Source organism: Diabrotica undecimpunctata, chromosome 8 (genome assembly GCF_040954645.1).
Source record: "Diabrotica undecimpunctata isolate CICGRU chromosome 8, icDiaUnde3, whole genome shotgun sequence".
In the NCBI taxonomy this organism is placed as follows: Eukaryota; Metazoa; Arthropoda; class Insecta; order Coleoptera; family Chrysomelidae; genus Diabrotica; species Diabrotica undecimpunctata.
Window position 1 is genome coordinate 35260218 of NC_092810.1, and position 14535 is coordinate 35274752.

Here is a 14535-nt window from a genome sequence, read left to right on the forward strand (position 1 = left end):
AATCAACTTCATCAGAAGTATTGGCATTCTAGAGTTTAACTAGATTAAGGTATGCACAAAAGATCTCTATAGGTCGAAGTGCGGTGAGGCCGCATGGCCTTAACGACCTCACATAATCTAATCTAATCTACGATCAGGAAGTGAAATCTCGAATAAGGAAAATTGTCCATATTTTTTTTTTAAAACATACCACTAACCATCGACAGCATAATAAACAGAGCGAAGGATGATGAGGACCTAAAACTTTTTTAAAAACCACATCGTAGTCGTAGGCTACTAAATTTAAATATGGTAAAAGAGGTCCAGATTCAATAATGATGAAAAGAAAAGATATCATATCCTGGAGACATAAGTACCTCAACAAATAAAAACAATGAGGAAGAAGGATAATGTATACCTTGTCTATACTAATGAGTCTTGGACTAACGTCGGTGCTTCAGTCAAAAAGGAATGGAGGGATACAACGATCAAGAATCCACGAGATGCCTTCATAAAAGAGCTCTCTACTGAACTGAAACCTCCAACGCAAAGAGGTCCTCGGTTTGTTTTTCTTCATGCTAGAAGCGAAATTGGTTTTGTGGCATGGGCCGAATTAACTTTCTTGGTCAAGAAGGTAACCGCATATTACCACGACAAAATGGACGGGGATCTATATGAAGAATGGTTTGAGAAGACGTTAATTCCAAACTTGCCGAAAGACAAAGAAAACGTTGTCGTTTTGGATAACGCGTCATACCAATCCCGCAAATTTGATTTCCCGAAAAAATTGTGAAACCAAAGGCAAATCAAGGATTGGTTAATCGAAAAGAACATTTTCTTCTAGGAAGATTACCTAAAAAGTAAAATACTGGATACTGCGGCCGCATTTAGAGACGAGTACGACAGGTACAATATTGAAACAATAGCGAAAAAATATGGCGTTAAGATTTTAAGACTGTCGCTTTACGGCAGAACGAAAAAACGGTCAAACGGTTGATAACATAAGCTTACCATTGCGTATCTAAAGAGTAGTGGCATAATTATGTGAACCACATCAAGAAAGTAGAAGAAAAAAATGTTTGAAGTGGATAATTTGCAGGAAGATATTGAACCGGTGATAGTTGATATAGGAGATAATTTAGAAGATGAGGGCGATTTAGATAAGGATTGCGATTAGTATTAATTAACGAGAAATATCTCAAATTTAATGCTCATTGTTTTTTAGTACTGTACGTACAGTAGATTTCAGTTGTGATCTTCTTGTGTGTTTTGTGTATATATATTTATCGTGTCGTATCGGGTAAACTACTTACATTTTTTTGTATATATGTATATAAGTATTTACGATGTATTGGTATTATTATTTATGCATAAAGGCATTTCTTATGGAATTAATTTGTTTTTGTCTTTCTTCTCTTATTTAACTCCTGATTTCTCAGTCTATCGCCAAACTACCACACACCTACCCCTGTGCGAACATGAGCGGCATACGAGCCGTAAGACCAGCACTGCATTCTAACGGTGGCTTCTATTTATAGCTGTGCAGACTGTAGAATAAGCGACAAAACAGAGAACTGTGTGTTCGAATTTAGTAAGTTCAATGATAAAAGAGCGGAGCTATATGCAAGAGTGGGTATCCTAGAAGCACATAATTTTATGACCGTAGGAAGAGAAGGGGAAAATGAGTTTAAAGAAGTGCTGGACGCTGTGACAACAAGAAAAGATATTTCATAAAGAAAAAGAGAGAGAGAGACAACAGGGGTAAACATAAGTTACATAAGCAACACAGACAAAAAGAAAAGATAAAGAGTGGCTGCGCGCGCGAGAAAACGGTCTGCAAAGATGGGCCACGCGCGTAAGCCGAGAGGTAGTTTTAGTAGATCAGTATTGTGCCATAGATGCATCCGAGGGTAAGACCTTCAAAAAGGAAATTGCGTTTGGATGTACTTCGTCTCAGGGCCGCCGCTACCATGTGTGCCAAGTGTGCATCACACACGGGCGGCCAACAATAGGGGCGGCCAAAAGCAGTTCACTGATGATAATACTTTTTTAAAACGAAAATAAATTCAAATAATTAAATAGTAATGATTCAGATATTTCTGTGAACTCTAATATTCCAAACAATAATAATTATTCAGTACGTGATAATACTTAAATGCGTTTCATTTATCATGTATACTTCTTTTTTTCATCCTAATCTAAAAAAATGTCAGAAAATATTATTTATTGTATGAACTGCCGCCCTTTTGCAGGTACAGTCATAAAGCAGTTTCGGAAATACTTTTTAATTCAAAGCGGCTGGCGGCTTTCGGACTTCAGTTATTTGGGATTCCACACGTAGATACTTTACAAGAATTTAGGCAAGTGGTTGTAAAGTTTCTGTTATAATATTGTTCCTACGGTTATGTTTATAGATGGATTATTATGTCTTATGTTCAGTCTTAGTTGAGAATTCGATAAATTTAGACACGCTAGTGATAAACGATTTTGTTTGTAAAATATAGTAGTGTACCAGTTTCTTTTGCACAGTAGGTACTGTATTTCGAAGTAACGTCGAGATCAGAACAATTTTATTCGTATAAACGTTACGGCTAGATATTATTTGGAGAAACATTATTTGGACAACTTATTTGAAGTGTTTTTGGATTTATTTTGTTAAATTCGTCCGATTTCGTTCTTAAGTGATAATTTCAAAATGTCCGAAAGAAAAAGAAAACGACTTTCAGGCTTTCAATACAGAAAAATAAAAGAGGCAAAAAGTGAGGAGAAAGCGAAGTCCAAACCATAGAAAAAAGTACCAAACAATTGAATATTCCTGCGAATAGAGACGGAGGATTTGATCACAATAATAGCGATAGTGCGAGTGCTGATGCTGATACGCCTAAACCTGAAACCATCAATCAAGACAGAAAAATTAATGTTCCAGTTAATCTGGATTGCAGTGTATGAACATCCAACATATACTTGGTTTCAGATGATCCCGGAAATGGCCTGCAAATATGAATTCAAGTTAAGTTCAATTTGTTGTTGAAAATTTTCCTTAGCAATTTACAAAAATTAACTTCCCCAGAGATACAGATAACAGAAAATTTTCAGAAACTTATTATTATCGCACATTACTTAATCAAGACCAAATTCATCGCCCGTGGTTACTTTACTCATTATCACTAAATAGTGTTTTTTGTGCACCTTGTAAACTGTTTTGTTGTGATGAAAGCAGCCGACAATTACTTAGTGGAATTAATGGGGTAAGTGACTGGCAACATTTAGTTATTATTTTAAAAAGACATGAATCCGGTGCAGCTCATATAAAATATTCTCAAAAACTGTTTGAACTATCTACAGCTTTAAAAAACGGATTAACAGTTGACTCTGCTCATCAAAAATTATATGAAATGGAGAAAAAACATTGGGACGCTGTTGTTGAAAGATTATTATCAATTGTGAAATTTTTATCTAAACAATGTTTAGCTTTTAGAGGATCATCCAATAAGTTATTTGAACCAAATAATGGAAATTATTTGCAGTTAGATGAAATGAAGTTTGACGCTGTATTGTCAGAGCATCTTCGTCGTGTGGAATCCAAGAGTACAAATATACCACATTATTTAGGATGGCAACATCAAAATGAATTGATTGTTTTATTGGCAAACTCTGTTCAGGACGTTATCCTAAAACAAATTCGAGAATCTAAATGTTTTTCTATCATATTAGATTGTACCCCAGATATAACGCACGTAGAACAAATAACAATTGTAGTAAGAAGATGTGTTTCAACTTCAACACCAGTTCAGATATTTGAATACTTCTTGGGCTTTTCTCCTGTAACTGACGTAACTGGACAAGGTCTGTTTGAATTTATAGAAAATAAACTGAATGAATTAAATAAAAAATATTAATAATTTGCGTGGACAGGGTTACGATAATGGAGCCAATATGCGTGGTAAACACATTGGATTGCAGAAGAAAACTCTCTGCTCTGAGCCCTTACAGACATAAACAGCTCAGCGACTGACATTAGTGCAACCGATTTATATGAAAAAATTAAAGCTATTCAACCATTTTTTTCCGCAGAAAAAAGTCCTAGTGATATTCTTGAATATATTTACGAAAATAATCTTGTACCAATATTTCCCAACTTAACTATAATAGTACGTATATTCCTAACTCTACCTGTTACTGTAGCTACGGGCGAGCGCTCGTTTTCAAAACTTAAGATTATTAAAAACTATTTGAGATCCTCAATGAAGTAAGATAGCCTTTCTGCTTTAGCAATGTTATCTATAGAACATGAAGTGTGTGCGACATTGGACAGATATTGGACCGAGACGAAAGCCCGAAAAGTGCGTTTTCAGTTTTTTTTATGTGTTTATGTTTCTATTCACGGTTTATTTTAATTAAATGGACGTTTAAATTAGGATATTAGGATATACATATTCTGGACGTTGGATATTAAATTAGGATAAAGGACGTTTAAATTAGGATATTAGGATGGGGTATTAGGATATACATTAGGATATAAATTAGGATAATATATGGACGTTGGATCATGGAGATTAGTCTAAATGTTCAAGTAAGTATTTCTGCACATTTCTTTAAATAATAGTACGTATGTCTAAAGGGTAGGAAGGGGGGCGGCAAATATTAAGTTGCACACGGGCAACTAATACCTTAGCGGCGGCCCTGCTTCGTCTACTCTGAATCCAACTCTCGCAAGGTACGATTCACTTGGTACCGTCTTTAGAAGATTTCCACTCTAACACAAATAAATGCTAGTTGAATAAAATTTCTCAGAAGCAGGAAAAAATACAAGAACTTATAGGCAGAAAAAAAAACAACTTGATATTTACTTGAACGATGAGAAAAGAGAAGAATGCAAAACAAAATAAAAACAACACATAAACCAATATAGAAGAATTAGATGTTGATAGAACTGCTGAATACTTGTTACGTACTTACCGTCAACATGATAAGACATTTTTCCAAGCAATCCGCGGTAAGAAAAATTGTAATAATAAGTATCTGCATACTCCGAGTGTAACACGGCATATTCTTGTGAAGGTACGTTGAACATAGCAGCGCTAGCAGACTGCAAAAAATATAAGATTACTGTAGTTCATTTTTATCTATTAAATTAATTATCTTAGAAGAATAATAATATATTTATTACCAAACATATTGTTTAATTCAAATAAAAACAAATAACCACAATCTTAAAAAAAGACTTCTTCTTCCTATGCCGTCTCTATTAACGGAGGTTGGCGACCACATTTCTAAAAGTTTCTCTGTCTTTTGCAACGTGGAATAATTCGTCTACAGTCATGTTTGTCCAGTCTCGAATATTTCGCAGCCATGACTTCCTCTTTCTACCTATTCCCTTTTTGCCATCGACTCTACCCTGCATGATGACCTGCAGAAGACTATATTTATTATTCCTCAGTATGTGTCCAAGGTATACAGTCTTGCGTACTTTTACTGTTCTCAACAATTTTTTGTTTTGACCCATCCTTCTCAGCACTTCCTCATTGGTGACCCTGTCAGTCCATGGAATTTTCAACATTCGTCGGTATATCTAAAGTTCAAAGGCTTCAAGCTTCTTAACTATTTGCGCTTTTAATATCCATGTTTCTACCCCGTACAATAATTGCGATCAGACGTAACATTCAACAAACCTCAGTCTCAGCGCAGTATTCAGATTTTTGTTACAGAACAGTTGCTTGAATTTTAAGAACGCTGCCCTTGCCATTTCTATTCGTACCCTAATCTCTTGGTCTGGATCTAATTCTGTGTTGATGTAAGCTCCCAGATATTTATATTTTGTCACTCTCTCTATTTGCTGTCCACCAAGAGTTAGTTGTTCATTATTTATTGGACTCCTTGATACTATCATAAATTTGGTCTTATCTGTGCTAATGTCAAGTCCCATTTGAATGCATTCACTATTTATTGCATCTAGTAAAGTTTGTAGTTCTTCTATACTCTCAGCCATAATTACCGTGTTATCTGCAAATCTCATGGTGTTTATGATTTCTCCACCAATTCTTATTCACTCTTTTCTTTCCCATAAGGCTTTTCTAAATATGACCTGTGAGTATATAGCCTTTCTGGTTCCAGTATATAGCCTTAATAAACTCAACATCTTTTTTATCGAAATTGATGTTTTTTAATTCATCTATTAACTTCATATGCTGCACTCGGTCAAAGGCCTTCCTAAAGTCTATGAAGCATTTCAAAAGACTACCTGTGGTATATTCGTGTAGTTTACATCAAATACCTCAAATATTTACATTGTTTTACTTTAACAAATAAAAAAAAAACAGAATCCACATTTATAATAACACTCTAGCTCAGGGATGGGGAAACTTTTTCTTTCGCGTGCCAATATTTACTAAAAAAATATATGGCAGGCCAAGCTTTGCATTTTTGGTTATGTTGTTTGCTGAAATAAATATATTGATTTTTTGAAAACACTTTTATATATTCAGGGATTCTACTCGCTCAACCGTTTCTATCTCTCTCTGTTGTTCCTTTTTCCATCGTTTATGCCTTTCTTACTCATGACACCGTCGACTTAGTTCCTTCAGGATCTTCGGGGTCTTCCTCTTTTCCTCCTTCCTATGGGGCTCCATTCGGTTATTCTCTTTATCCATCTGCTGTCGCTAGTTCTTCTTACATGTCCTTGCCACTTTAGTCTTTTTTTTTCTATAGTTAGTATGTTAGTATGTCTGTTTCTATTGATGTTCTTTGCTTTATTTCGTCATTAGTTCTCCTATCCATTCCATTTGTGTTATTCTGTAGTATCTTCGCAGGCATTCTATCTCTGTTGTTACTATCTTACTGCTGTTTTTCTTGTTTACAATCCAATTTTTAGCCCCAGATGGAACAATACTTCGCTTTAATGTTTTAGTAAATCTGTGTTTTTGTCTTCATATTTAGGTGTCTATCCCACCTTAGTGAGTTAAGTTGTCGGATTGCTGTTCTTGTTTGTCCTAATCTTTGCTTAATTTTTGCCTTTTTCGTGACTATAAACCCCAAGTATTTGAATGTATCCTTTCCTTTGATTGTTACGTTGTCGTCAATCTGTAGATTTTATATGTCTCTGTTTTAGCGAGGTTAATATCTAGGCGAGCCTTGGTATATTCTTTTTGCAGTTTCTTCATCATGTAACTGAGATCTTCTTGGTCTTGTGCAATCACTACTTGATCATCAGTCATCAATCAGCAAAGCTTAACGTATATAGGTATTCGTTTCGTACCGGTACTCCCATGCCTTCGCATTTTCTTTTCCATGTAGTCAAGGCTTTCTTTAAGTATATTTTGAATAGGGTAGGAGATATGGAACAACCCTGCAGGAACCCTTTTGTTGTGGTGACGTCTCCTATGATTCTTGTTCCCATTTTAATGGATACTTTATTTTCTTTTTACAGAGCTTTTGTAGCTTCTATGAGTTCCGTCTGTATTTATAATTTGTACATTGTCTCCCATAGTTTTGACCTTGTATATCATACCAAATATATACCAAATGTATATCTCTATTTATTGCTTTTTTCTTTTCCAACAGCTGTTCCAGTGTGTATAATGTAATCTATGCATGATATTCCTGCCGTGAAGCTTGTCTAATCCTCCCCGATTTTACATTTTATCGCTTGCTCTATCTTTTCTCGCAGTATCTTCCCATATAATCTTCCTATTGATGATATTACGCTTATTACTCTGTAGTTTTCGCATCGTTTTCTATCTCCTTTCTTAAATATAGATGTCATATATGCCTCCGCCCATTCCTTTCGGAGCTTTTTTTCATTTATGGCTTTCTGAAATATCCATTTTATCATCCGGTGTAATTTTTTTGAGCCGTATTTTATAAGCTCAGGTGATATGCCTCCAGGTCCCGGTGCTTTCTTATTTTTGATGGCTTTTATGTCCGTTCTCATTTCCCTATCTGTTATTTCTATTTCTTGTTGTGGAGATCTGCTTCGTCTTCGCCTGTTTTCTTCTCCAATGAATTTTGGTCTTTGTTCTGTTAACAGTTCCTTGTAATAGTCCTTCCATTCTTTGTCCTGTATATTTCCCAATTTAATTTTCTCTTTTAAGTTTTGTTTCACTTCTCTCAGTACTCTTCATAACTCCGAAGTTCTTGTACCTCCTATGTATGTTTCAATATTTAAGCAGGTTCTTTCCCATTCTTCATTCTTTTGTTGTGTTATTTGCTTTTTTACTACTCTATCTTTTTCTCTATATTCTTTATAAACTTCATCGTTGTTTGTAGTCAGCCATTTTCTGTATAGTTGTTTTTTTTTCAGTTATTCTTTTTGTTGGTTCATTTATATTTTAATAGTGCTGTTTATTTGTTATATGTTCTTTCTCTTCAAGTGCTTCGAATGCTGCTTGTTTTGTACTCGCCTTTATATGCTCGTATATTTCTTCGATGTTGCCGTATCTGAATTCTATTAATTTTTGGTCTAGAAAACACTTTTATTGTGCAATAATATAAAATAAACGATTGAAATACAAAAGCAATCGTAGGTAATTAATTAAAATTTGATGTTAGCTGTGATGTAAAAGGTAGAGCCGAACTAGACTTTATAAGGATATGTGACATGTGGAACTGTTTTTGTTTTTGCATGATTTCGTCATAATTCGGCTGCATTTTTACCATACACTTGTATATAGTATATACTAATACAATTTTTTCTTAGTTTCATTATTGAAAATGTTTGTTCGCACAAATAACTTGTACCAAATATAGCCACAGCCACTGTTTTTTCGGTGTGGGCAACTATATTTCGCTATTGTATCCTAAAAATGGCCTTATAAAATTCTAATTTGCTACTTTTAAGAAAAAGTTACTTTAAATGGGTATTGCATTGTATATCTATTAGTTTAAGTTAAAGGTTGGCGGGCGTTTAATCGACGTTGACATTAAAAGGCATGGAAAAAATGTTAAGCGACGGTACGATTTCATTAAAATCTAGAAATCTTTTTTCTAATTCCTCATAACGTTTCTTCAGTTTTTGAACAAACCTTTGTAAGTTTTCTTCTGAGAGAGGTCTCATACTACTACTAATTTTGGGAAAATGGGTAAGTTCATTTTTCTCTATACATCTGGAAAATAATTTAAGCTGCAGTGTGAAGGCTGTTAAATGTCCCCAAAGCTCATCTAACTGCCATCTTCTTTCGAAGGTTAAATTTAAACTTTGTTCACCGCTGCTCTTAAAAGACGGTTAGACGAGCAATACTGCGTCAAACGCCTTTTCACAATCCATAAAGTAGGCATTTACATCTTTATTCACGTCTAAACAGCCTTGTATTAATACAATTAAACAGAATAAAGCCCCTCTAGTTCCCACTACATTACGAAATCCAGACTATATGTTACTTCTGCTGGGAACTAATTTTTTTTAAATAGCTGTGTATAATTTTTAAAAATAATTTTGTTGTATGGGTTATTAAACTTATTGACTACGATGTTTAGATTCTTCAGCATTGTTTTTCTTAAGTACTGCAATGAAAGTAAAAGTCAGCCAATCATTCTGTATCTCTCCTGTTTCATAGACCTTATTAAGGAGGTTAGTAAGCATACAAATCTCTTACGGAACTTAGCTGACCAACAACAAATAAGATGTTTCGGGTCTGTTGTATGCTTCTTCATTTTTATCTTCGATGTGACACCTACATGTGAATGCGAAAGATGGGTCATTATCATTCAATCTTCGCTTGTTCACTACTGGACATAGATCTAACTTATAATTTTCCATCTGTTTCGATCTTATGCTTCTTGCATCCAATTCATATGACAACGTTTTAGATCATTAGTCCAACTTGTTGGTGGACGACTTCTGCTCAGTAGGCATCATCTTTTGGTTTCCATTCCAGTATCCGCTTTGTGCATATCTGTCATTCGAGCCATGTGACCTGCCCAGTTCCACTTCAGTGTTGCTATTGTCTCTATAGCATAAGCCACTCCTGATCTTTTCCCGGAGTGAAACGCTCAACATACCAGGCTCCAGCGCACTTTGAGCCACACAGATCTGCTTTAGTGTTCTCCTTGTAAAAGATGGATAATGAAGAAAAAAAAAAACAACTCTAAAATCCAAGATAGCAAAGTGAAATTTTACAGCAGAGTGAAAGGAACAATAAAATGTATCAAATAGTGTAGTTGAAACAAAACAAAACTTACGTTAATACAAGTCGTTACGTCAGAACGCAGTGTGAAGTTGGTATATATTTCCCGTATCTCTGTTCCTGCTGTTTTCCTGTTTTCACTCTTCATCCTTAAGTTTTCATTTATAATCATAGAATAATCTAAATCGAAACCGTCGCAAAGTATTTTTATGAGTGGAGCTCCTAAAAATTATAGTTTATAATAATTGATGTTATACTTACTATTGATGTTTTGCTTTTAAGAATGTTCATAGATTAGAAGAGAGTCAACTTGTTAAATACCTTGGGTTGCACCCTCAGATCAAGCAATAAATATTTTCCTTTGTATTATAAAATCCTTATCTTAACTCGATCGGTTTCTACAGTATTTTATTGTCTTGATCACTTTTTTTAAACCTCCCAAAGTCACCGGCTCTCTCCCTGAGTTTGCTAGGTCAATTTATATTATCATTAGCAGCTTTCTCCTAGTCTCAGCCATCTTTTCCATAATATTTGGAGCTATATTGACTAAGATCTGGTCTAGTCTACACGTTGTTTTATTGACACTAATCTCCTTATCCTCATACAACTATCCAATATTGTTATATCGACTTCTTCGTCACTGCCTTGACTTTCTAAAAAGACATTAATTGCTCTGCTACACTCTTGTTACTTTTTACAGCACCTCGTTTTGTCACATCTTTGTTTGCCACCTCCTTAGATTGTTATTCTTCTTCACGTACCATATCAGAATTATCCGACGTTAGCTACCACCATTGCGAAGGTTTTTCAAGACCCCTGTTTTATTTCTACACCTCTACAATCTTCTATTTTGCATTTAAAAATCAGTTGTAGTATTTTATATCGATTCCTCTTACAAAAAGGGGGGACAATGTCCCAGATAAGACATTTTTCCTGTGTATAACAATTTTTAGCAATTCTCTATATTTGTGGGCCCTCCTTAGTGCTTCCTTTGGACTTGTTTCAGTTTATTTTAATGCCCATTTCCTCTCCTACTTCGCGAAAACGATTAAGCAGAATTTAGACCTTCAATATTTTCTGACAGAATTACTGTATCTTTCACCTATCTAATTACATTAAGTAGTTCCCCGTTGATTTTTATTTCATATGGCTGCCTTTCAAGTGTCTTTGTAAATAATTGGTCGGAGCAAACATTGAATAATGTTGGAGACAAAATGCAACCTTGTTTGACTCCTCGTTGTATGGAGATTTTCGTACTTAATATAAATGTACAGGAAGTTCGGCAAATACTTGAAAACCTAAAGAACAGAAAAGCAGCAGGTAAAGACGGGATACCAAAGTGGTTACTGAAATATTGTGGAGCAGCAATGACAGAACAATTAACAACATTAATTAATAACATTATAAAACACCATATAATACCGAAAGAATGAAGAACGAGCGAAATATTTCTATTATTTAAAAACGGTGATAAAAAACAGCCAGAAATCTACAGAGGTATAAACTTGTTAAATACTACGCTAAATCAGAGGATAAGTTTACCAGATAAACAACAGGGTTTTTGTAGTGGAAGATCATGTACAGATGCAATATTCGTTATAAAGCAAATTACTAAGAAATCACTAGGGTATAATAGACCAGCATTTCTGTGTCTGATTGACCTAAAGAAAGCGTTTGACAGAATAAGACTCAAAGATGTAATCCATCTTCTGTATAATAGAGAAGCTCCCCTAAGTATTATAACTAAACTATCTTATGAAATATCGAAAACATCTATCAAATCAACAAAATGAAAGTCAGAATAGATGGAAACTTACAGAACCTATAGCAATAGACAGCGGAATAAGACAAGGAGATTCATTGAGCTCTATGGTCTTAAATTTGATCATGGATAAAATCATCAAAAGCGTTAACAAGGAAGAGGATACAGAATGGGAAACAAAGAAATAAAAATATTCTATTACGCAGGCGACACAATATTGATAGCGTAGCTGAAGATGGTGTGGAAAGGCTGGTCCACAGATTTCACATAAGGGTAAAAGAATTTGATATGAAAATATCATCTCAGAAAACTAAAACAATAGTAGTCAGCAAAGATTCAACCAAATGTAACATAGAAATTGATGGCATCAGTATTTAACAAGTAATGGAAATAAAATACCTGAGAATTACACTGTCTAGCTATGGAAACCTGGACAAAGAAGTGAGAGAGCAAGTACAAAAAGCAAATAGACAGGATGCCTTAATAACACTATATGGCGCAACAGACACATTAACACTGAGATAAAGTCAAGAATTTATAAAGCCGATGTAAGACCAACAATGATATATGCCTCAGAAACAAGAATCCGACACAGCCACAACGCAAAGGCTACTAGAAACGGCAGAGATGAGAGTACTGAGAAGAATCGAGAAATACGCTGAGAGATCGAAAGATGAAGATGAAGTGAAGACATTAGATGAAAATGTAAAGTAAAGTGTATAGATGAATGGACACAAAATAGAAAAAAAGAATGGAATAACCACATGCAGAATGTAGGAGACCCGTGTCGTCAAAATAGCAAGAGATAAGTCACCAATCGGCAGAAGAAGTATCGGACGACCGAGCATAAGATGGAGTGGCAACCTTCCATAGAGGTATTAATCCGCCAATGAACAAGCAGAATTGCTTATAAAGAGGAAGAAGAAGAAGAAAAAGCATTAAGTTTACTTGCTATACTTTATGAAATGCCTTTTCGAAGTCCACGAAGTCACGGCATTTTTGTAATGGCATAATTGTAGCGCAAAAAGTGCTTCCCTAGCGGTAATTCGTTATTATCTTTATATCTGTTTTCTTTTATAACGGCTCAAATACGGGTATATAAAAATTGATAATAAAAACGTCCATAATTAACAATTATTTTCGATTATACATCAGCATACAATTATTAGGCAGGTTTCACAGCGGGGAAAGCATGCTTAGATCACATTTACACGGTCGAACAACTAATAGAAAAAAGAATGGCCAAAAATAGATCCGTCCATCTGGCTTTTGTTGATCTTAAGAAGGCATATGACTCAATACCTAGAACCAAGCTATGGGAAGCAATGGAAGACATCGAAGTTCCACGAAGATTAATAAACGCGGTAAAAGCACTCTACAAGAATAACGAAGTAGCTATCAAAACGGGCAATAGAATATGCAGGCCATTTAAGACGACAAAGGGACTACTACAGGGTTGCTCCACATCCCCCACCCTGTTTAAAATATTCCTGGAAAAAACCCTGAAACCATGGAAAAGAAAGTGCGAAGGAATGGGTATACCAGTAAGGAACGAATATCTATATACGCTAAGTTTTGCCGACGACCAAATAGTGATCGCACAAGACGAGGATGACCTCAGTTTTATGATGAGAAAACTGGAGCAGGAATATACAAAGAATGGGATGGAAATAAACCTAAAGAAAACTGAATACCTAACAACGGAGAATACAGAAATAAAACAGCTGGAAATAGACGAAGGTAAACAAATCAAAGGAACAGACAAGTATAAGTATTTAGGTTTCATAATATTAAACAAAGGAACAACGGAGGAAGAGATAAAAAATAGACTAGGACAAACAAGAGACTGCATACGAAAATTGAACCCGGTACTATGGGATAAGAACATCAGCATGAAAACAAAGAAAAAAATATATAATACCATGACAAGAAGTATCTTCACTTATGGGTGTGAAAATTGGACAATAAATAAGAAAACCAAAAACAAAATAAGAGCAACAGAGATGGAATTCCTAAGGAGAAGCTGCAGAGTAACAAGAAGAGACAGAATAAATAACATGGAGATTAAGAGGAGAATGGGAATGAACTCCGACATAATAGACTACATCGAACAGAAGAGATTAACATGGTACGGACATGTCAGAAGAGCAGACCAAAATCGGTGGATAAATAGAATAACAGAGTGGAGCCCGATAGGAAGAAGAAAGAGTGGCAGACCCCGAAGATCTTTCAGAGATGAGGTGGACGAAGCAATGAGTAGAAGAAACCTACAGGAAGGGGACTGGCTAAACAGGAAAAATTGGAGAAAACGGTTGAGTGAAGGAATACAGTGAAAACTGTGGAAATCCTTGTATATATATATATATATATTCGATTATACAGGGTTAGTCGACATAATGGAATTAACCAAAGTTGTGTCTTTTTAAATAAAACACCCTGTATATTAAACCATGTCAGAAATGTCAATAAAAAGGGGAGTTCGCCAGTGCTGTGTACTTTCTCCACTATTGTTTAATATATATTCCGAAAAGATCTTCCAAAATGCTCTCGAAAATATTGAAGTAGGAATAAAAATCAACGGAGAATATGTAAACCAACTTAAGATACGCAGACGACACCGTTATTATTGCGGACAGTGATGAGGGTTTGCAACGACTTTTGAATGCCATAACC

At 35.0% G+C, this 14535-nt stretch overlaps 1 protein-coding gene across 1 annotated transcript in view; it reads right to left on the bottom strand.

Annotated features, from left to right (window-relative positions):
* The window catches only part of LOC140447424 (venom carboxylesterase-6-like), a 78370-nt gene that overhangs the window by 11867 nt on the left and 51968 nt on the right, over window positions 1-14535 (bottom strand). The window contains exons 9-10 of the mRNA XM_072540066.1: window positions 10156-10322; window positions 4939-5068 (exon numbers count right to left, since the gene is read on the bottom strand). Coding sequence (XP_072396167.1) covers window positions 4939-5068; window positions 10156-10322 — 297 coding nt within the window. The remainder of the gene's footprint in view (window positions 1-4938; window positions 5069-10155; window positions 10323-14535) is intronic.